General features: G+C 43.8%; 1 protein-coding gene across 1 annotated transcript in view; it reads left to right on the top strand.

Annotated features, from left to right (window-relative positions):
• The window catches only part of RAB36 (RAB36, member RAS oncogene family), a 117,796-nt gene that overhangs the window by 54,189 nt on the left and 40,045 nt on the right, over positions 1 to 23,562 (top strand). Inside the window, exons 5-8 of the mRNA XM_030218009.1 lie at positions 15,558 to 15,657; positions 17,103 to 17,167; positions 17,454 to 17,505; positions 20,180 to 20,261. Coding sequence (XP_030073869.1) covers positions 15,558 to 15,657; positions 17,103 to 17,167; positions 17,454 to 17,505; positions 20,180 to 20,261 — 299 coding nt within the window. The remainder of the gene's footprint in view (positions 1 to 15,557; positions 15,658 to 17,102; positions 17,168 to 17,453; positions 17,506 to 20,179; positions 20,262 to 23,562) is intronic.

The raw sequence follows: 23,562 nt of genomic DNA, 5'->3' as shown, positions 1-23,562 counted from the left end.
CCACCGCAGCAACCTTTTAGAACCCCAAGCCTCATTGAATATGCTTCTACACCAAAGGGCCTCTAAGTTCCACTTATACTACAAATTCCAGCTACACCGCTTTGGAAACAAAGCAGGGCGCCTTCTGGCACGCCTAGCTAACCCGAGAGAGAATAAAAGACAAGTATTGCAAATCAGAGGGCCCCAGGGGACAATAGAATGTGCAGCTGATAAAATCTGTGAGACCTTTGCAAAATTCTATAGCGAACTGTATGCGCAGCCAAGGGAACAGGTCATGCCGGGATCCCTGTACTTAGATAATTTAGATCTTCCAACTCTTCGTCAACGAGATAAGGATAAGTTGAACCAACCAATTACAGCTGAAGAGGTATTACTGGCTATTAGGCAGGGCACCCCTTTTAAGGCGCCTGGTCCCGATGGCATGCGCATAGAATTTTACAAAATGATGGGAGAGTTCATTGCGCCGACCCTCACCAAATATTTTAATACAATGGTGGATGCGGAACGCGTGCCGGAGGTTTTGTCTGTAGCCATAGGCGGTCGGTGGCCCAACTGTTTGGGGAGGCTAAAGGGGGCGGAGTTAGGGTGGGGCCATAGGTGGAGCTTAAATCCATAATTGTCTGATAACACACAGAAAAATAAATAAATAAATAAAAGTCACAATTAATACCTTTTATTAAATTTAGATATTAGCTATGTATCATATGTCAAAGAATAAAGTGGTTGCTCAAAGCATATACTAACCAATCGCTCAACTGCAAAAACACTATGCACAACTTTGTGCAAAAACACACTCAGAACCTTACTGTACCATAAATATTACACTGGGCAGAACCTAATATACCAATATACCCCCATACGGAAAATGCAGACCGTCAACAATATGAAACAAGGGATCATATCATCACAATTCTCATGTAGAGCCACAAAACACCCTAATTCATGTTTAATGTGGGATAAAATGCCATAAATAAGTAAAAAATATAAACTTTTAATGTTAAGCACCTGATTCTCAAAGTGGACATATTCCAAACACTATAATGAAAATAAAATCATCTTTTCTACCTTTGTTGTCTGGTGACTGTTTTTCTGATAATGCTGGCCAAGTATCCGATTCTGCTGCTATCTGTCGCGGCTCTGATGTCACTCCGGTGTTGGTGAGCTCTCGAGTCTTCCCGAGCCCCAGGGCCAGGAAATCACCGAGCACCCCGAATCTTCACCCGCGGCGACCGCCGTTCACCGAGGGTTGAGCCCTCAGCTGCGGGCGGCCAGCAGGACTGCTGGAACCACGGGGTGACGGCTGGCCTGGCTGGATGTGGGTACAGAGTCCTTGGTGAGCGTGGCTTAGCCGGGCGGCTAGCTGAGCACGGGGAACGGACACAGTCTTTATTGGCAATAGCCAGCAGGATGGCTAGCTGGCACGAGGAACAAACACAGTCATCACTGGAAATAGCTAGCAGGCCGGCTAGTTGACACGAGGAACAAACACAGTCTTCACTGGAAATAGCTAGCAGGACGGCTAGCTGGCACGAGGAACAAACACCGTCTTCACTGGAAAGAGCTAGCAGGATGGCTAGCTGACACGAGGAACAAACACAGTCTTTACTGGAAATAGCTAGCAGGACGGCTAGCTGGCACGAGGAACAAACACAGTCTTTACTGGAAATAGCTAGCAGGACGGCTAGCTGGCACGAGGAACAAACACAGTCTTTATTGGAAATAGCAGGATGGCTAGCTGGCACGAGGAACAAACACCGTCTTCACTGGAAAGAGCTAGCAGGATGGCTAGCTGACACGAGGAACAAACACAGGCTTGGAATGTGGCTTCAAACAACAAAACGGAAGCACTGGACCCCTTCCGTGTTTCCGTTTAAATCCCCCTCGTCCTGGCTGGGAACCGCTGGAACCAATCCTCTTCGCCCAGGCCGGCAGCGGAGGCCCGGATTGGTCCTCCCGTCCGATGGGCGGAGTTCCTACGCGGATGCGCCAATCCGGCGCAAGTGGGCGGAGCCTCCTCGCTGGTCCCGCTGTAGCGAGGAGGACGACGACGCCGGCGCCGCCATCTTGGCCGGCGGATCTCCTTCTCCGAGGCCGGCGCTTGCTCTTCTGGATCGCCGGCCTCGGAGCAGCCTGCAGTCGCGGCGATCCCCGTGGCAGCCTTCCCCCGCCGCCCCGCATCCCACGGGCGCCCCAGCCTCTCGCTCCGGCCCGCGGACCGCCAGGTAAGGGCCCGGAACGGGACACTATCTGTCCTCTTAACTCCGTTTCCAGGGCTTCCTTTCCATTTATTTCTTTACTTTCCGCCTTTCTTCTTCATTTCTTGCCTTACATCCGTAAGTAAAAGCTGGGTCCTCTGCAGACTTGACTGTCCAGTGGATCCAGCTTCTGCCTATTTTCTCCATCGATGTGCAGGTTTTCTCCCTTTTCCCTCATCTTATCTCCTTCCTCTCTCTTCCCTCCCCTCCATCCATGCCCAGCATTTTTTCTCTCTCCCTTCCCCTCCATCTATGTGCATCTCCTTCCTCTGTCTTCCCTCCTCTCCATGCATGTCCAGAATTTCTCCCCTTCATTCATGTGCATCTCCTTCCTGTCTTCCCTTCCCTCCATCCATGTCCAGCAACCCTCCTCTCTCCCCTGTCCTCCATTCATCCAAGTCCACCAACCCTCTTCTCCCCTCTAGCACCACCCATGTCCAGCAACCCTCCTCTCTCTCCCCTGCCTCCCCTCCATCCACCCATGTCCAGCAACCTCCTCTCTCCTCTAGCCACCCACCCATGTCCAGCAAATCTTCTCTCCCCTGACCTCCCCTCCACCCATGTCCAGCAACCCTCCTCTGTCCCCTGCCATCCCCTCTATCCACCCATTCCAGCAACCCTCCTCTCTCCCTGCCCTCCCCTCCATCCATGTCCAGCAACCCTGTTCTCTCCCTGCCCTCCATCCACCCATGTCCAGCAACCCTGCTCTCCCCTCTAGCCACCCACCCATGTCCAGCAACCCTCCTCTCTCCCCTGCCATCCCCTCTATCCACCCATTCCAGCAACCCCCTCTCTCCCCTGCCATCCCTCTATCCACCCATTCCAGCAACCCTCCTCTCCCCTGCCATCCCCTCTATCCACCCACCCATGTCCAGCAACCCCTCTCTCCCCTGCCATCCCCTCTATCCACCCACCCATTCCAGCAACCCTCTCCCCTGCCCTCCATGCACATCCAGCAATTCCCTTCTGTCCCCTGCCCCCCTCCATCCATACCCAGCCCGATTCTCCTCTCCCCTGCCTCCATCCATCTGGGCCAGCGGCGCCCTGGGTCTCCCCTTTCCCTCCCCTTGCTTACTATCTGCCCCGTGCCATCTTTAATTTACCTCCGCTCCGTCCCAGCGTTGACTCGGCCGCATCATTTCAAAACCCGCCCTGCTGCCCGTCTCTATTCTCCCCTCGCTCCCTTCGCGACGTGATTCGTGCTGCAGACAGAGTCCCGCCCTCGAGGAAATTATGTCAGAAGGCGGGACTCTGTCTGCAGCACGAATCACGTCGCGAAGGGAGCGAGGGGAGAATAGAGACAGGCAGCAGGGTGGGTTTTGAAATGGTGCGGCCAACGCTGGGGACGGAGCGGTGGTAAATTAAAGATGGTGCGGGGCAGATAGTAATTAACGGAAAGGGAAGGAAGGGGACACTCACGGCGCCACTCGCCCGGCTGGGGAGGCTTAGCCTCCCCAAGCCTCTTATACCGGGCGCCTATGTCTGTAGCGAAAATAGTGGTGCTCCCAAAACCAGGTAGAGACCCGCAACAACCAGAATCATATCGCCCCATATCACTTCTTAATGTGGAAATTAAATTATTAGCTAAACTTATGGCCAATCGAATGAAAAAAGTACTACCCAAGCTAGTGCACGAAGCGCAAGTTGGATTCGTGGAGGGCCGAGTTATAGCTAAGAATGTAAGGAAAATAATCGGGGCATTGGAGACGAGACGGAAGAAAGACACCCCCTCTTTACTTATAAGCTTCGATGCAGAAAAGGCTTTTGATAAAGTGTATTGGCCATTTATGTTCTCCGCACTAGAAAAATATGGGTTTGATGGTAGATTCCTGTCAGCGGTCCGGTCTCTCTATTGTAATCCAAAAGCACAGGTGAAAGTTAATGGGATGGAATCAGAGGAGTTCCCAATATGCCGAGGAACCTGGCAAGGGTGCCCATTATCCCCGTTACTCTTTGTCTTGTCACTGGACCCGCTGATTTGAGATATAATGGCTACCCCAACAGTGAAAGGTGTTCGAGTGGGTCGGACCATATTTAAAATAGCGGCCTTTGCGGACGACCTATTGGTATTGTTGACAGAACCCCGGACATCTTTTGCGGACCTCATGGAATTGATGAAAGAATGCGGTGACTGTGCAGGATTTAGCTTGAATTTGACTAAGTCGGAGGCCTTAGCTTCCTCAGCAACAGTGAAATCACTATGGGATCAAAGTTTTCCACTAAGCTGGGCGGAAGGATCTTTTAAATACTTAGGGATAAAATTGACTATGGAATTGGAGAAATTGTATGACTTAAACATTACCACTTTGTTAGAAGGGACAAGAACCAAACTAGAGGGGTGGGATGGCCTACCATTGTCCTTGAGGGGCAGGATAAATCTAATCCAAATGGTGATATTTCCTAAGTGGTTATACCTCATGCAAACGCTCCCCATTCGATTACGCCGAAAAGACCTGGCGAAACTCACAAAACTTATCAGTAGATTCTGTTGGGGAAAAAAGAAGCCCAAGATACAGTTTAAAGCGTTACTGGGAGGATGGCACCGAGGGGGGATGGGACTACCTGATATAGCCTTATACAACCAGGCCTGCCTGCTGAGACATATAGGAGATTGGATAGGCCAATCAAATATATTTACACCAATAGAGGTGGAGCGAGAATATTTTGCCCCCTATGATGTTCTAACCCTCCTGCATCTCGATCAGAGACAGGTTCCGACCCAGTTCAGACGGTGTTGGCTGTTACAACCCATGCGCATGGCTTGGAGAAGGCTGGCTACCAACATGGGGGGCATGCCGACAACGTCGGAACTGTTAACACTCAGAGGAAACCCGAATTTTGAGCCAGGGCAGAGTAATGCCACATTTATAAGATGGGGAAATAAAGGAATCACAAGGGTGGAGGACCTGATGGGACCAGAAGGGAACCTCTTAACATTTGAGGAATTACGAGATAAGATAGGGAATACTTGGGGAGACCGCTTTGCCTACGCTCAGGTCAAGCATTACATTCTACATCTAAACCAGCATGCCCTAAGACGGAAACTTGGACATCTGGTCAGCACATGTTTCCAAAACCTAGAGATAACGGGAATGACAGTTTCCACTCTATACAGAGCGCTCGTGTCCCACTGCCCCCGAAATAACTTAGGATATATCATACAAAGATGGGAAGAGATTCGGGGAGGTCATTAAGAGGATGGGACATTGGGGCAACATTGAGACGCATACCGTCACTCACCATAGAGAGATTAAGAGAGTGTGGGTACAGGGTGGTTATGAGGGCATATATGTCAGGGCAACAATGGGGACATATGAGGGCCTCAAGTGATACTAGGTATGTAAAATGCAATCAAGCCCCACACAACTTATATCACGCTTTCTGGGGCTGCCCAAAGGTACGTGCCTTTTGGAGACAAATCCAGAGTTATCTAACTAGAATAACACAGGTCCCTGTAGGTGGGACCTGGGATCATTATGTCTTAGACACACAAGCAGCTTTTGCGACCCAGGCAAAAGGAAATAGAATTTGGTGTCGCAAGATATGTTTAGTGGCCAGAAAGACTATTCTACAGAAGTGGATAGACCCGGATCCACCGGTGTATTGGCACTGGAGGAACCAGATACATGAGTTGGCCACCTGGGAAGCCAGAGAGGTGAAGGGAGCCCCGAAAAGGAAAAAAGTTCATGTCCATATGGGGCCAATATACAAGGAATTAGCCCACGGGGGCGAAGTTTGCTCCTCAGTCTATTGTGAGCTGCCTTGGCAGTATACATGGTCTGTACGTTTAAACCCACTATCCCCAATATTGATTGGCTTACACAGAAACAAGGGGGGAGGAGGAAGAGAGGGTAGGGAGGGGGGGGGGAAAGTACATAAAAAGTTGATGATGGTCTGTTTACTACTTATATGTGAAGATCTATCATACCGTTGCAGTTTTATATTTTATGGTATTTGTTACACCATGTTATTTCATCATCAATAAAACGTTGAAACATAATTATAATAAATCGCTGAAATATAAAAAGTTGTAAGGAGGGGAGGGGGGCAGGGGGGAGAAAATGGAAAAAGTGATTGATGATGTTGAGTATGTTGTTGGAATGTCGATTTGTATACTGATCCATGTTGTATGAATACTCCAAGTTGAATTGTATTATGCATATCGTCAATAAAACAGTTTAAACATAAAAAGAGACACAAATATCAACTCCATGTATGTTCAAACAACTATGTCTTCAGAAATGTGCAAAATTGATCCCTGCTGCTGCAGAATCTCAAATAACCTGGCAAATCATACATGAACATTTTGAGATCTCATAGCTCTCAAAATGGTCATGTATCCCTGAATGTGCCAAGATGAAGGGAGACATGGCAGGATCCAGAGAAGCATGGGAAGGCTTCAGTGATCTCCCACAATGTGTTGACACTACTTGCTTATTGAGAAAATGGAAGGTGAGTAATGTTTTGCTGCCTGCTCTATTTCTTGCATATACCATTTTAAAAGAATAATAGTGAAGGAGGAAGTGACGTCACGAGTGCAGATGGCTGCTTGAGTCTGTAGCTCCGTGGTATCCCCCCGATATTAATTGGCGGCATCGGCAGTCTCTTGCCTCAAATTAGCTATAAAACTGTGTGACGTTGATCTAAAATCTGCTGGATCAAGCTGGTGTCGTGGTAAGCTGTAATGTCGGTGGTTCGCAAAGATAATCAGCGGCAGATTGGTGGGCAAAGTCCCGAGGCGCCATGTTTCTGCTGAGCGTATTTCGCGCTCTGACTCGGATTTGGCTTTGTCTACTGCTGAGGTAGGCTCAGGAGATGCCCCGCGTGAGTTGCCTAAGGAGCTCACAGCTTGTCTAAACGAAATTCACAACAAGATTAAAGCCTCCAAAGTTATCTCGGTGGACTTGCGGGAACTGGGTGGCCACGTGGAGGAGCTCGAAACATGTGCTGAGACTCAAGAGGAACTTGTAAACGCTGCGGACGCTCATCTGAATAATTTAGTTGTTTCTTATGAGGAAATGCAGCATAAAATTGATGACTTAGAGAACCGAGGAAAGTGCAACAATTTGCGTCTATGAGGGGTTCCAGAATCGGGTGACAAAGAGGACATCCCTGTAACAGCCAAGCTGATTTGTGGAAAGTTTTTGGACTCAGAAGACTTTGTGATAGAAAGAGCCCACAGAGCTTTAGGTAAACTGATTAATAATCGTCCACGGGATATAATCATCTGCTTCGCTTCATATGCAGTGAAAGACCAGGTGCTGCAGAGGGCATGCCAGCTGAAAAGTGTGGATTACAACAAGAGGAGAATAACAGTTTTTCAAGATTTATCTCAATTCACCTTGAACTTAAGGCGTGCAATGAAACCTGCTCTGGAGGTTTTGATTAAGAAAAAATTCCATACAGATGGGCTTTCCCTTTTGCTCTGTTTCACTGCTGGAGGGAAGATGCATAGGCTTCATTCTCTACCAGACACTTGGAAGATTTTAAAAGAGCTGGCTCAGACAAAGGCAGAGGAACCAAAGGTCGATCTGAGTTCAACTGCCAGAGCCAAACTTCAGCAGTGGAAGAGAGTTATCAGAAAATCTAAGAACGTTTGAACAGTTGACTGTTTGATTTTTTTCTTTCAGCCTTGTGCATTGCTGTCTCTGTGTACTGGGGCACTTTTGACTGTTTGATTACTCAGCTTAGTTCATTGCTGTTAATGTTTGCTGGGTCACCTTTGACGGGGGGGGGGGGGGGGGGGGGGGGGGGGGGGGGGGGGGGGTGGGGGGGGGGGGGGGGGGTCTATACACTGGGATAGTGTGGTTGCAGTTTGAGAGAGGTGAATGGAACCATCTGCCTTTGTCATTGATGGGCAGAATCAACTTATTTAAAATGATAATATTCCCAAGATGGCTTTACATTTTACAAGTTATGCCAATACACTTATTACGAAGAGATTCCGGAAATTGATTAGCATATGTAGGAAATTCTTATGGGGGGGGGGGGGGGAAATCAAAGATGCGATTAGAATATTATATATAACTGGGAGCAGGGAGGATTGGGTCTCCCAAATCTTCGACGGTACAATCAAGCATGTCTACTGAGGCACCTTCGGGATTGGATACTTAATACAGAACAATTTACTCCAGTCTATTAGATTGTAAGCTCTTTGAGCAGGGACTGTCTTTCTTCTATTTTGTGCAGCGCTGCGTACGCCTTGTAGCGCTATAGAAATGCTAAATAGTAGTAGTAGTCAGTTGGGAACAGGCACTATATCGCCCTTGGCATGTAAACTTTCTAATACAGGCCCAATCACAAAGTTTATCGCCAACATGCAAAAAGTATTCTGTTACTACCTTTAAGACAGGTCTGGCGCTTTCTTATGACAGTTTGGAATCAAAACCCAAATATTAGCGATCAGCTTCCGCTCCGGGGGAATGGAGATTTTCCACCTGGACTGGAGGCTAGGTTAATTAAGAGATGGGCAGACATGGGAATCAGCCTAATGGAACACATAGTAAATGAGGAAGGAGGTTTGTATACATTTCAAGACCTAAGGCAGAGACTTTCTCTAACTAACAAAGATCACTTTACATACAGACAATTACATCACTATGGTACAGCTTAGATCAAGAGGCATTGGGCACAAAATTAGGACAAAAACTCAGAGAATTCTTAAAAGGGGATGCACATGGTCACGTTTCCATATCTAGTTTGCACCGGGCCCTGCTGTTGCTCTGTCCGCCCCGAAACTATGGAGCACTCATAGAGGCTTGGAGCAAAGACCTGGGATAATTGAAGGGAGTAAATTTTGCAAAATTGATAAAAGATATCCCCAGGCAAGTTAGCGGGGCAGAGCTACAGGAGAGCCAGTATAGGATATTACATAGGAGATACATGGCAGAAACACAGGCAGCAAGAGCGGGCTGTGCACCGGATGCTCAGTGTGTAAAGTGTAGACAAGGGAGAAATACACTTCTGCATGCATTTTGGAGTTGTATCAAAGTGAAAATATTCTGGAAAAGAATCCATAATTACCTTGAGACTCTCATAGGCCACAGACTAAGTCCCTCGTGGAGAGGGGTGTTATTAAACAAAAGGGGGGCCTATGAGCTATCAGACAAGAACATGGATCTATTACTGGGTAAGGCATACGCAGTGGGGAAAAAATGTATACTGAGGCATTGGTTGCAAGAGGAACCACCCACCATCTGGTTTTGGAGGAATAAATTTCATGAGTTGATGTTATGGGAGGCTAGAGCGGCACGCGGCATCCCAAAGAAAAGAAAAGCCTTTATTTCAATTTGGAACAGATATTTACACAGTATCTCACATAAAGCGAGAAGCGCAGTACTCAATCTGCCCCTATTATAAGAGAGCACAGTGCCAAAGAAGCAAGACCAATATTTTACACTCTGGTAGGAATAGCATGTGCAGATGTAGAGGGCATGAGTTGAAGCTACAGTGTGGTAAATTTAAAACGAATCGGAGAAAATTTTTCTTCACCCAACGTGTAATTAGACTCTGGAATTCGTTGCCGGAGAACGTGGTACGGGCGGTTAGCTTGACGGAGTTTAAAAAGGGGTTAGATAGATTCCTAAAGGACAAGTCCATAGACCGCTATTAAATGGACTTGGAAAAATTCCGCATTTTTAGGTATAACTTGTCTGGAATGTTTTTACGTTTGGGGAGCGTGCCAGGTGCCCTTGACCTGGATTGGCCACTGTCGGTGACAGGATGCTGGGCTAGATGGACCTTTGGTCTTTCCCAGTATGGCATACTTATGTACTTATGTACTTATGTTTAGAGAACATTTTAAGCGAGTAGAGGGGGAGGGAGGTTGGGGGGGAGGGGGGTATAGGATGGGAAGGGTAATGTTCAATGCATAATAGAGGGACATGTGTATTATTAGATAGGAGAACAATCCTTTGAAGGAGCACATTAAGAGGACCCACCAGTAAATATTGTTGGGATAATACACTGAGTAAAACACGAGTTATAAATATTGGAGTTTCATATAAAAGTTTATTGTTAATAGTTATGCAACTGCACAGTAATTATACATGTACACATTATAGATATAGGAGTAGACAAGAAGGAAGGGATGGGGGAGAAAAGTTTGGAAAACATTGATGATGGACATTTCAGGTTTAGTAATATGTACTAGACTTCGCTGTTATACGATTTATATGACTGAGATGGAATTGTATACCATGTGACCTCATCAATAAAAAATTGTTGAAACATAAGGGGGTAGGGGTAGGGTGTTTGTGATTTAAGGATATACTGCAAGGTTAGATGACTTGGTTTGTGGGGGTGGGCGGGGTTTGATTTGAGTGGTGCTGTGCTTGTGGGTAGTTTCCTCTGATTTGCCCAGGCAGTGGATTTGGGAGGGGGGCATTCCGTTGTGGGGGGGTTGTATACTGGGGGGGGAGGGTTGGAGGAATGGGGAGGGGGAAAGGGTTGGGGTGGGTAGGGGGATCTGGAGGATTTGGGGTTTTTTTTGTTGTTGTTTCTCATTTTTCTCTCCTCTCACTGCATGCTGGTGCAACATGCTTGGATAATGTTGTTTAAATGACTATGGATTTAAAGTTTTTGACGTATAATGTAAAGGGTCTTAATTCTCCACAAAAATGCCAGAAGATATTTAAGGAACTAAACTCTCAGAAGGCGCATGTTATTTTCTCCAGGAGACCCACTTTAGGCGGGAACATGAGAGACTCTTGGTCCATCATCATTACCCAATTGTCTTCTGTGCTTCTGCGGCTGACGCATCAAAGAAGCGGGGAGTAGCTATTTTGTACATTCATCTTTGCAGGTTCAGGTGCAGAAGGTAAGGTAGGATCCTATGGGTAGATTTCTCTATTTACAGGTTTTATTAAATAATTTTGCCTTTTCCTTGGTGGCAGTTTATGCACCTAACGAGTCACAGGGGAAATTCTTTACAAAGCTAGGTAAAATTGTTCAGTCTGATCCTTACGGCAAATTGGTTCTGGGTGGAGATTTTAATGCTTCCTTTGATCGGCTTTGGATAAATCTGGGGGGTCATCAAAGATAGATGTTAAATTCAAAGGCATTGGGAGATATGGCTAGGACGTTAGCTGTGTGCAATGTCTGGAGGTTACATAATTCGAAGGTTAGAGACTATTCTTTTTATTCGCATTCCCACGATACCTACTCACGCATTGATATATACTAATGGATGTGTCATTAGCTCAGGGTAGTTGTATTTCTGGCATTAGCCCCATTACCATTTCTGATCACGCTTCAGTTTGGGTTCAGCTGTCATCCTTTTGTGAGGAAGGCCGAGATAGTAGATGGACTTTGATTATTTCTGTACTGAAAGAGGATAAGGTTGTAGCCATCTATCACAATCTCCTGAGGGAATACTTGGATATAAATTTGGCCTCTGGACCTTCTATGGGGATTGTATGGGATGCATTAAAAGCGGTATCTCGTGGCTATTTTTTACAACAGGCTAGTGCTCGGGCACATGCTCGGCGTAAGGAAATAGCTCTGTGCACCTCTCAATTGTCTCACTTGGAAAATATCCATAAATCTGCTCATGACAGCTATTTGAGGCAGATTCAGGCTTTATGGCTGAAACTAGATAATATCTATACAGATCAATTGCAATTTATTCAGGGTCAGCAACAATTTAATCGGTACTTTAACCATAACAAGCCCGGACGTTCTTTAGTTTTGAAGCTAAGGCAGCGTAGATATGACCGTACAATTCTTCGTGTTGGGGATGGCAGGAATACAATGCTGTATAAGCCTTCCTTAATTTATCAGAGGTTCCAAGCTTTTTATCAAACGTTGTATACAGCTGATTCCACAATTCGTCAAGAGGCTATTGAGGCATTTCTGTCTTCTCAGAATCTACTCTCTTTGATGACAGACCAGCACAAAATGATGGAGGGAGTCATTCGGGTCGATGAAGTTGTTAAAGTTATAAAAGACTTGCCCAGTGGAAAATCCCCAGGTTTGGATGGCCTACCGAATTATTTTTACCGGACGTTTCGAGGCGAATTGGCTCCTCTTTTGATTGAGATTCTGAATGGTGTTCGTGATGGAGAGGCTCTTCCACCGTCTATGTCGGAGGCTGGGATACTGTGATTCCAAAGCCAGGGAAAGACAATTCTGAGTGCGCTTCATATCGTCCTATTTCCATTCTCAATTCAGATGTCAAGATTAGCAAAGTACTAGCTAATCGGTTACTACAGTCTTGCGGATTTAATTCACCCAGATCAAGTCGGGTTTGTGCCGCACAGACAAGCGAAAGATAATGTTCGTAGAATGGTTAATTTGCTTCATGTAGCTAAAATATCAAAACTTCCAGTGTGTATGTTAGGGCTTGATGCGGAGAAGGCTTTTGATCGCGTCCATTGCCTTTATGTTCAGCGTGATGAAAGAATGGGGTTTGGAACAGGCTTTAGGGAATGGACTCAAGCACTTTACACTTCCCCTAGGGCATGTGTGACTCAATGGAGGGAATTCTTCGATGTTCTCCTTGTCTAGGGGGACGAGGCAGGAGTGCCCTCTTTCGCTAATGCTTTTCGCTTTGGTCATGGAACCTCTTGCTATTGCAATTAGGGCTAATATTGACATATGGGGTACCAAAGTGGGCGATCAGGTGTACAAGTTAGCTGTTTGCAGATGATATCTTACTTTCCTTAACCAAACCATCCTTATCAATGCCTAATTTGCTTAAGCTCTTGGCAGAATATTCTGCGGTGTCCAGTTTTAAGCTTAATATGTCTAAGTCAGAAGCTATGGCCATTAATATTCCCAGCACAGATTAGTTGCCCTACAACATCATTTCTTCTTTTGGTGGGTCACTTGGGGTATTAAATACTTGGGTATTCTCCTCACGCCGAAGTATTCTGATTTGTTTGCGGCTAATTATCCTTCTCTTTTGCGGGATATTTATAAAGACTTGAGGCTTGGAGTTCCCTTGACTTGTCGTGGTTTGGTCGCATTGCCTCACTGAAATTAATGTCGTGCGTCGCTTGATGTATCTTTTTCAGGTTCTTCCTCTTCATTTATCGCGTAAGTTTGTGTGGGTATTCAGGATCGCTTTCTCCACTTTATTGGGCGAACGAAAAGCTGCGTCTCTCGAGGAATTTGCTATACAGGGATCAGAAAACAGGGGTTTTGGGAGTCCCTAATTTGCATTGGTATTATAAGGCTGCTCAGGCTTTGGTTGCAATAGAGTGGTTTCATGCGAGTATTCAAAAACGTTGGATTTATTTGGAACAGAATATGGTAGGCTCCTGCCCTCTGCGGTCATTAATTTGGCTCCCTCGGAAACTTCGTTTATTGGGTCAGGATCTGTGTCCTTCCATTCAGTCCACTCTTCATTATTGGGATGGTCTCTTTGATACTCCTGATCAAGTGTTTTCTAAGCTTAGCCCGATAATTAATAACCTCCTGGCCTTGAGTCTGGACCATTTGTGAAATGGTTCTCTGGTCTGAGGACCTGGGGTCAGTTTTTTGAGGATGATTTGATTATCCCTTTTAATGAATTAGTTACAATGTATCGGATCTCGCCTTCGGATGTCTTTGCATATCTTCAAGTGAAGCATTTTCTTTCCAAGGCTGACATTAGGGTAAAATTCTTCGGGAAGATTCATTTTTGAAGATTATGTGAGGACTCTAAGGGTATGAGAGGCCTAATTTCTTGTTTGTATTCGTATCAACGTAGGAGAGTTCGACCCCTGGTGGAGCATCGTAGGCGTTGGCATTGGGAGCGGGTGTGACATTGGGTGATGATGATTGGCATTGTATGTAGCTTGCGCTATCAAAGATTTCTATTTCTACTCCTTTCAAAGAGAAGCTGTAAAAGTTTTATATAGGTGGTACTTGACCCCTGTTCGCCTCCACCACATGTTCCCATCTATCTCGCAGTTGTGTTGGAGGGACTGTGGTCAGAAGGGGACAATGGGACATCTGTGTGGTCCTTATTAAAGCTCAGGCATACTGGAAGTCTGTTCAGCATAGGCTCCAGAGCTAGATAGGAAGACCTATTAAGTGGTCTCCAGAATTTTTTCTATTCCCTAAAAAGCCTCCCGGACTCACCACATCACAATCCTTACTGGTCCATCATGCCATGTCTGCTGCTAGGGTTACTTTAGCGGCACACTGGAAATCTCCTAAAGTTCCTTCACTGGTCCAGTGGTTAAACAAGTTGTGGTATATTTGTGAGATGGAGAGACTTTGGTCTACACGTAATAAGTCGTTGTCCAAGTGGGAAGCTATCTGGGTTCCTTTTGTGTCACATTGTTCATGATTCATTTTGGGAGGGGGAGGGTGCTTGTAGGGTAGAGGGGGGTTATAGGGTGGGGATAAATCTTGTTATAAATATTAGGAGAATTTTGTTAGCTAACTTTTATGTTGGGAGAGTTACTTATGTAGATTTTATATAACTAAGGTTTCTTGCAACATAGTTGTTTTCACAGCGTAATAACTACGTTATGTGGAATGTAATGTATTTAAGATTGACTGTGACTCTTTTCACATTAATAAATTCTTCTACCAATTAAAAAAAAAAAGAAGAATAGTGAAAAAAATTACTTAGAGTAATGTAAAATGTCAACAGAGCAGCTGAAACTTAACATTTGTAATTATAGACTGGTATTTCTTAAAGTGCCTAGTTGTGTCTGTGGCCCTGCCAAGAGAAGGCCACTATGTTTTTCCGCACATCGATGACTGGCTCATCTCCCTACCTGCACATTCTGCTGTGTCATGCACTGTACATGCCACCATTGATATTCTTCAGAAATCGGGCTTTTTCATCATGTAGAAAAGTTCACATTAACCCTGTTGCAGACAATGCAATTTATTGGTATCCATTTGGACACTACTATGGCAAAAGCATCTTTTCCAAAAGACAGGTTGCGTGCTTAGCAGTATATCGCCACCACAATTTCACACAGATGCTAACTCAGCCAGCACACTACTACAGTTACTGGGACATATGGCAGCCACAGTCCATGTAATTTACTTGCCAGAATGCACATATGCCAACTTCAGTGTTTCTAAAGTTGCATTGGAACCAATATTTGCCACTTTCCACCTTTCCTCTGTATACCTTTCCTTGCAATGATGGCTTCACCAGGCCAGCCTCATCACCCTTAAATATCATTACCTGAGGAGATAAGAAGGCCTCAAACTGTTTCGAAACAATTTACGTATGCATAACTTGGTCAACTTATTCAATAAATTGGGGTAATCTACCAAGTTGAAACCCTCTACTCTGTTTCTAGATTCAAAAAAATGTGAACAAAATTTTTAAACTATCTCCTCCTTTCTAGGTTTGTAAAGATGTTTTTGATCGAGACTACAAAGCAACAATTGGAGTGGATTTTGAAATTGAACGTTTTGAAATAGCTGGAATTCCTTATAACCTTCAGATGTAAGTTGTTCCCTTCACCAAATCTAGGGTTATTTATTTGTCAGCTCAGTTCAACAAGATTTTTGGTGGTGGTAGATGGGCATAACATAATGCTTGTGCATAGGGAACATATGGCAATGTCATCATACAGCAGTGTGCTTCCACCTTACTACTCAGACTTTTATAACAATCAGAGTTATAATTTGGGCGTTCATTTTCATCTAACAAGAATCCCAAAATATTTCATAATGTAGTATTTCTAAAGCCAAATATATTATTAACAAACTCCAATATTATAATGGTGTGAAAAAACATAATCTCAGATAGAAAATTATTAACACAGCCGGCAGTGGTGAGCATTTTTTTAGCCACTGTTGGCGTTATTCCCAGATATTCAGTGCTAGGCCATGCTAGACACTGGTATTGAATATCCAGGTTTATGCAGCCAACTATGTCTTATGCAGTTAAGTGCAATATTCAGCACTTAACCACCTAAGTGACACCACATGAAGATAGGACAGATTTTTATATAGTCCGATATGGCCACTTAAGTGGTTAAGTGCTGAATAATGGCACTTAACTGCATAAGTGCTGGCTCTGCCCCCAACTACCCACAAAATAGCCAGCTTCTCTTTAGGTGTGGTGATATTCAGCAGCATTAACCGATAAAGTGCTGCTGAATATCAGCAGATAGCCCAACCAGGAGCTATTTCTGGCTGGTTAAATCGCTTGAATATCAACCCCATATATTCACAAAAGGGAAGGAAAAAAGCCTTAGAGACTAGATGGTGTACCAAAATCCAAAAGTGTGCTACTGCAATATCCAGTCATTGGCTTTAAGAAACCTTTCCAAAAACACACACATATGAAGCAATAACATGTAGAACATAGCCATAGGATTTGGACCATTACAGCAGCAATAACAGCTAAGTTCTAACACTCCTTGCAGACATTTCTGGAGTGAATAGCCAAAGAGCAGATGATTGCAGCCGGACTACATGAGGTGCCAAAAAAACAAAAGGAGAGAAAGCGGAATCAAGTTGTTGTTATACTAATGTTGCCAGAATGGTGAAGAACTGAATTTCTATTAGCATCTTTGCAATGAATTAACAGGGCATGAAAATTCTATGAATTGTACAGCACCAGCAGTGCTCCTGTTTAAAAATTGTACCGTTGAGGCCAGCTGTGGTTCCACCTTTCACTGTAGCAGCAATGGGAAAAAAAGAAGTGAGTTTAAAAAATGTACTAGGTTGGTGGTTTCAGGTCAGCAATGTTGCATGACCTGCCAGAAATATCACTAGTGGCACAAGCACTGCAATCATGCTTGCTGTTGTAGTGAGAAGGTCATAGCTATGCTGATGGAGAGTTTTGCTGTAAGAAATTACCATCTCTAGCCTTTTCCTGAATGCAATTTGTTTTAGCCAGATGTAGTTTCTAGATCTGATGTTTCCATTTCTTACCCTCAGCTGGGACACTGCAGGGCAGGAAAAGTTTAAGTGCATTACATCTGCATACTATCGTGGAGCTCAAGGTGAGTGCCAGGGAAATATTTATTTAAAATGCTAATAGACCACCTTCCTGGCCCTCTGGGATCATCCATATGCCCTCTTTGTATAGCAGTGTTCCCACCTCAATACACTGCACACTATTCCTTCATCTGCTCAGCAGTGCCAGTCCCTACAGTGCTGCCAAATACCTCCTGTGCTCAGCAGTGAACCCCACCCATCTTTTTGACTGCTTCTTCCACAGTAACACAGAATGATTGTAACCTGTACTTCAAGTCCTTTATTGATTTTAAGGGTGCCATTTCTTTCCAGTGATTATCACAGTGTTTGACCTGACAGATATTCAGACCCTGGAACACACCAGGTAAGTCTTTGTGCCTCCAGCAATACAAGCTTCCTTCTAAAGGTCAACAGCACAGGCAGTGGTGGTTGATATCGGTCTTCTCTCTCCTCCTCTCCTCTCCCATGTGCCTGGAAATGTATCAGCTGCTCGCTCTCTCTCTCTCCCCACCCCCCCCCAGCCAGAAAAAAAAACTGTTGTACCCTCCTCCCATATAGGAGGAAGAGAGAGACTCTTGTTGGGCTGCAATGTTGCATTTCCTCCTCTGCTGCTCTGGGCCTGCCTGCTTATTTGAACCACGCAGGACACTGAACAGCCCAAGGAGGTTAGATTGAGAACAAGAGACGGTAGGAGGCTATCTAGCCCATTATATGGGTTGAAGCCAGTAGGCGGAGTCACAAGTACACACAAAAACAATAGCAAACACTATTGAAAGCAATAGTAAAAGATTATTAGAAATAATGGACTGCCTGTGCGAGGTCCATCTGTAAAAAGTCAAAAGCTCTTCCAGTTGGATAGGCAGTGCCTTAAAAACCAGACTACAAAAGATTTTTTTTACTTATTTGACAGCTTTAATTTATTTGAAAGTGTCCCATTTGTAGATATTCAGTTTTTATTTCATGATAACTGTATCACTAAAACGGCTACCACACTCCTCTACTTGTAGCTGGTAGAAATAGCACTACTAAAGGCTGTATTTTTGCTCTTTTTTCTACACTGTTCTATACCATACAGTAATACATGGCCAATTTCAGTGAGGATATCCTGTTTACTGATGGGTTCATCTTTCCTGTTGTAATCTGCCTTGGAAAGCCTGGTGTTATAAAGATTGGAAGTAAAATTAAACTCTCCTTTCATTGGGACACATGGAATCACATCTTCACCTCATCTCTTTTGTACAAATAGATTATTCTGTTTTGAATATGTTTCAGGGACAAGTGGTTTCATAAGACAAAATAATAAAAATAATATATTATCTTTCATGCAAATCTCTCATTTGTTTAAACATAACTAAATGGGCTGTAAGCCCCTAATGCTGTCCATTGGTTTTCTATATTTGTGCTTGTGATGACTTATACTGTGCCAAAACTGGAAATACGGCGAAACAGAATAATAGAATTTAGTAACATCCAAAACTTATTAATTAACATTATAATTGTGTTCACATTTGGGTAATAACTGAGAAAATGCTGTTGAAAAATGACTTGAAGAAGAAATAAATATATACACAGAACTGGAAAATGTTGGCACATTTAGACTGTCTGGACTTCTGCTTGAAGGTAGCTCTGCCCTCATTATTTAATATCTTTCTTTTAAATAGTAGTAATAAACAATATTAAGTACACGTTTACAATATATCACTGCATTCCACAAAACAAAAGGAGCAAGTTCCCACAAACCATCTTTTTCTTCTGATCTAGGCACAGGAAACAAAAAATTCTCCCAGGTTTCAACCAAATTCATGTTTAATGTGGGATATAACTGCAATAAACAAGTAGATAGAAACTCAATGTTTAGCACTTGATTCTCATAACATGATGTATGTTTTAGTGGCCCTTTACCAGGAGAAAAAAATCTCTGCACGAATATAACACATGTTAAGGTGTCCCAATAACCAGCCCCTCCAAATAACACACTGTTTACAATTTATAACAAATTACTACTTTACCTATGAAAAGGTATTCCGTTATTATACTTCCTCTGTGTATATCCATATGCTGCACAAGCTGGCATGTTTGAAAGTATAAGTGAGATTAAATAAAAATGCTACCAACAATAAAGAATGACAACATGGATGCAGCAGCTCATAGGTTTGTTTGCTTTGTTTTGAGTATACGCAGAATGACATCTACGCGGGGAAGGGGAAACATAGACGAACCTAAGTGGCTTCAACTTTTTAACATCATGCCGTCTCCTCAATCAAACCTCCTTGGTATATCCATGTGGTTCAAATTAAACATTAGACACTCGGCAGCAGAGGAGGAAGATGCAGCTCCAGAACAACAACTCTCCTCCTCCTCCTCCTCCTTGCTGTTTATTGGTGGCTGTATGGAACAGGAGCAATAGTGATTGGTAAGGGGGGGTAGAGAGAGCACAAAGTTGCCAGTTCCGCAGTAAAACTGCAGAATTGGGCGGGTTCCCGTAACCGGCCGTGGGATTTTTTTTGAAAGCCATGGGTTTTGTTTTTTTGGGCTCTTTTTTTGGCACTGTGGCTGTGGGTTGAGCGCTTTTTTAAATACTGTGTGCAGAAGTTTCAAAATATTTGTGCAGAATTCCCCCCGGAAGCATACCAGGGATCGAGCCGCTGGAATATTCAGGCAGCCTGTAACAGAAAGTCTGGTTATGGTACTAGGAATGCTGCTCTGGGGTTAGGATATCAGGCTGAGATTATTAGGTATTATATCTATAAAGGTGTCAAATGACTGGATTATCAAGATAGGAAGTTTTGCCTTGTACCCTCTGCCTGGGTTATAAGCAGAGATGGTTGATAGCAAAAAGATCTCAGAAGATTTTCTTCCTATAAAGAGCGTCTCTCAGTAGATTCATCTTTGGTTAATTTCTCTGTTTCCTCTTCTTCCTCTTATTTCTCACATTGCACCTGATTTTTTCTGTTCCTTTCTCTGTGTTGCTTTTTTTTTTTCCTTTGCCCAATCCTCTTCTCAAAATGTCTACCTCATTCTTTCCTCTATGTCCCCAGATGTTGGCTGGAAGATGCACAGAGGGAGAATGAACCAAGTTCCACTTTAATTTTCCTGGTTGGGACAAAGAAAGATAAAGTGGTGAGTTGAAGAAAGGATATGTTTGTCACACATATGCATGCACATACAAGGGGTAATTTTATAAATGAATTGAGCATGTAGCAGCATTTTACACATTCAAAAGGTACTTATAAAATTGCTTGGGGAGATACATGCATAAAAGTAATATATATATTCAGATGCAGACTTAGAGAAATATCCATAGAACCTGAATGTAACTTGCCATGAACTACTACTGAAAAGGCATGAGCTAAATGCAAATCCATTCCTATGATGGCAACAGAAGCAGCAGCTGGCTTGGGTTACAGATGCTGGCCAAGCCTGGGTGGCACAAGGTTAGAGGAAGAATCATCTTTTTGGTGGGAGATCACATGCTACCCTGTAGCTGTGCCATGGCATAAATGTGTGGAATGTGATGCTGGTGAATGTTAGCGTGCAAAGCATGATGCAGATTAATATGAGTGCATGTCATATGACACTGCTAAATCTGATTGTGTAAAGATGAGTATGAGCTAGATGATGATGAGTGTAAGTACATGGAATGTTCTTCTAGCCATCTTAAACAAAATCTGCTCTTACCTGGAAAGGAAGGATGTCCTCATCTAGGTGGATTTTAGCTCAACCTTCAATACTATGATTGCAAGCTTTTGTTGAGCAAACTGGAGTAAGCAAACATTACTAACATTGCCCTTCAGTGGTTTCTGTTTTGCTTCTTCATATGTGTTGTCAGGATGGTATTAGAGTGTCATTCTTCTGCATATTCCCCCTTTGAAGCATTGTCCCTCAAGTTTGATATTAGCCCTAGTGCTGTTCAGTGTGTTTTGGCTCTACTTACCACTTTGATCCAGAGCTTGGGCCATAGCCTATAATGTTTGGGATCTTAAATTTCAGTCCAATTGCACTCTTTCTTTAGCCAGAATTGATGATTGGATCAAGTCACATAAACCAGTCCTTAACCCTCTTAAATTTGAATCGGTATGGTTTTTGAGGAACAGATCACCTCCCCCCTTTCAACCTAGCAGGTTTGGCATGCAAATCCCTATAGAAGGGCATTTTAGAAAGGATGTCCAACTCTGAATGCAAATGTCCCAGTCAGTATGTCACAAATGGGTGTCCATCTCGTGTGTATTTTAGACCAGGATACAGCCTGTTCTAAAATACATGTGAGATGGACATACATGTGCTGGAAATGTCCAGCATGAACATCCATTTTACAAGCTGAAACGGCCAAATTATGAATCGGAGAAAATGAGGGACATGCCTTTGTGGCATCAGAGGAACATCCATGTTATAAAATGGCCACACAGACATCCATGTCAAGGAATAGCTTATATTTTTTAAGGAATTCATTCAAGGCACTGTATAGCAAGGATAAGTCAAACATAAGCAATAGACAATTACAGCAGTAAAAATATTCAAAAAACAATACAAATTATGCATAGTATGCTACATTACAGTGCCTACACAATAAAACATTTTAATAAACAGCATAGGATATAAGCAAAGATGGAACATATAGATAGATAATATAGAGTAACAGGAGTACGAAAATAAGGGACTAGTTAAAGAGAGTTGCAAATGAGGGCAGAAAGATTCTTGAACATTATCTTGGCTTTCAATGAGTGCAGTCCAGAGCATGGGGGCTATTCTGGAGAAGGCTTACTTGCAAGTATCGCATCATGTGATGTCCTTTGGAGAGGGTGTGGTTAGGGAAACTCCTTGAGAGGGCCTTAGTGACCTTGAAGTTGTGTAGAGGGAAATCTTGTTCTTCAAGTACTCTGAGCCATTTCCTTTAAGGACCTTAAAGGTCAAATAGAGAGTTTTAAATTTGGCTCTGTATTGTACTGGTAGCCAGTGAGGTTTATGCAAAAATGATGTGACATGGTCACGTCACTTACAACCTTCTATTAGTCTTGCTGCAGCATTCTGACTCAATTGGAGCTGGTGCAAATTCTTTGTAGTCAGGCCAGTGTAGAGTGCATTACAATAATCCAGTCTTGATGTTATCATGGCATGCACAACTGAGACAAGGCTTGCCTTCTCAATGTAAGGAGATAGACAGCGTGGTTGTTGCAAGTGATAGAAGCTGCTCCTGAAGATTGCTTGGATTTGGGGGATCAGAGTAAGTGTTCCCCCCCCCCCTGATTTGAGGGGGAGCTCATATTTCCCAAAAGAGATTTTGATGACAGGTATGTCCCTACTTGTGTTAGGAACCCATAGAAGCTCAGTTGTACCTGGGTTCAGGCAAAGATTGTTGTTTTTAGTCCATTCTTGAATTGATATTAGACAGGTAGTCAGTTTATTTAGGACTGTGGGTAAGTCAAGTTCAGTGGGTATGACTAGCTGCACGTCATCCGCATAGATGTAGAACCGAGTGTCTATTGACCAAATCAGCTTGGCTAGTAGCTTGAGGTAGATATTGAATAGAATAGGTGACAGTATTGATCCTTGTGGTACCCCGCAGGTCAGTGTCCGTGGTGGTGATGAGTTGCTGCCGAACACTTTGGACTGTTGCCTGTCTAATAGGTAGGATCTGAACCAGGCAAGTACTGTTCCACTGATACCTGTTTCTGCCAGTTGTGCTAGCATAATATCTTGATCCACAGTGTCAAAAGCTGCTGAGAAATCCAGCAGTACTAACACCAAGGCAAATCCTCTGTCTCAGTTTCTGTGAAGATCACCTAGTAGGGATACAAGGACTGTTTCTATTCCATAACCGGGTCTGAATCCAGATTGACATAGATCTAGCCAATTTCTCTCTTCTAGCCAGTCATTGAGTTGATCACAGACTCTTTGTTCTACAAGTTTCCCTAAAATGGGATGTTGGATAATGGCGGTAATTTTCAAGTTTGTCTGGTCAAGGTTGTTCTTCTTTAGCAAGGACGCACCACTGCCCTTTTATGTGTCACTTTTTTATTGAGAATTTCATATAAACCAAATACAACAAACTCCATGTGCACTTCTAAAAACATCTATCTCAGAAGAACAAGATAAAGAATTGAATGTTGAACATCCTCAAAGCTTTATAACCCTTCCTCCCCTTCCCCCAACTTAACCCCCCTCTCCTTGCCCATGCACAATTCCCCTGCTGTGTCGTTTACCCACCTATGAAACATTGTATAAAGCAAAGTACCCTTAAACTGCCCATACCCTAACCTCCTCCCTCCACCGAACCCCAACCCCTCTTTACCCCAGTGCAACACTCAAATACCTGACAGCAACATTTACCCATTCCAAGGAAGTCTATTCAAAATTGACTACGCGCCCTTGGCGAGATTTTATGCAAATACACCTCCCATACTGCTAGAAACCTCCGCTGCCT

This window comes from Microcaecilia unicolor, chromosome 11 (assembly GCF_901765095.1).
Source record: "Microcaecilia unicolor chromosome 11, aMicUni1.1, whole genome shotgun sequence".
NCBI classification, from domain to species: domain Eukaryota; kingdom Metazoa; phylum Chordata; class Amphibia; order Gymnophiona; family Siphonopidae; genus Microcaecilia; species Microcaecilia unicolor.
This window is presented reverse-complemented; position numbering and strand designations above follow the sequence as displayed.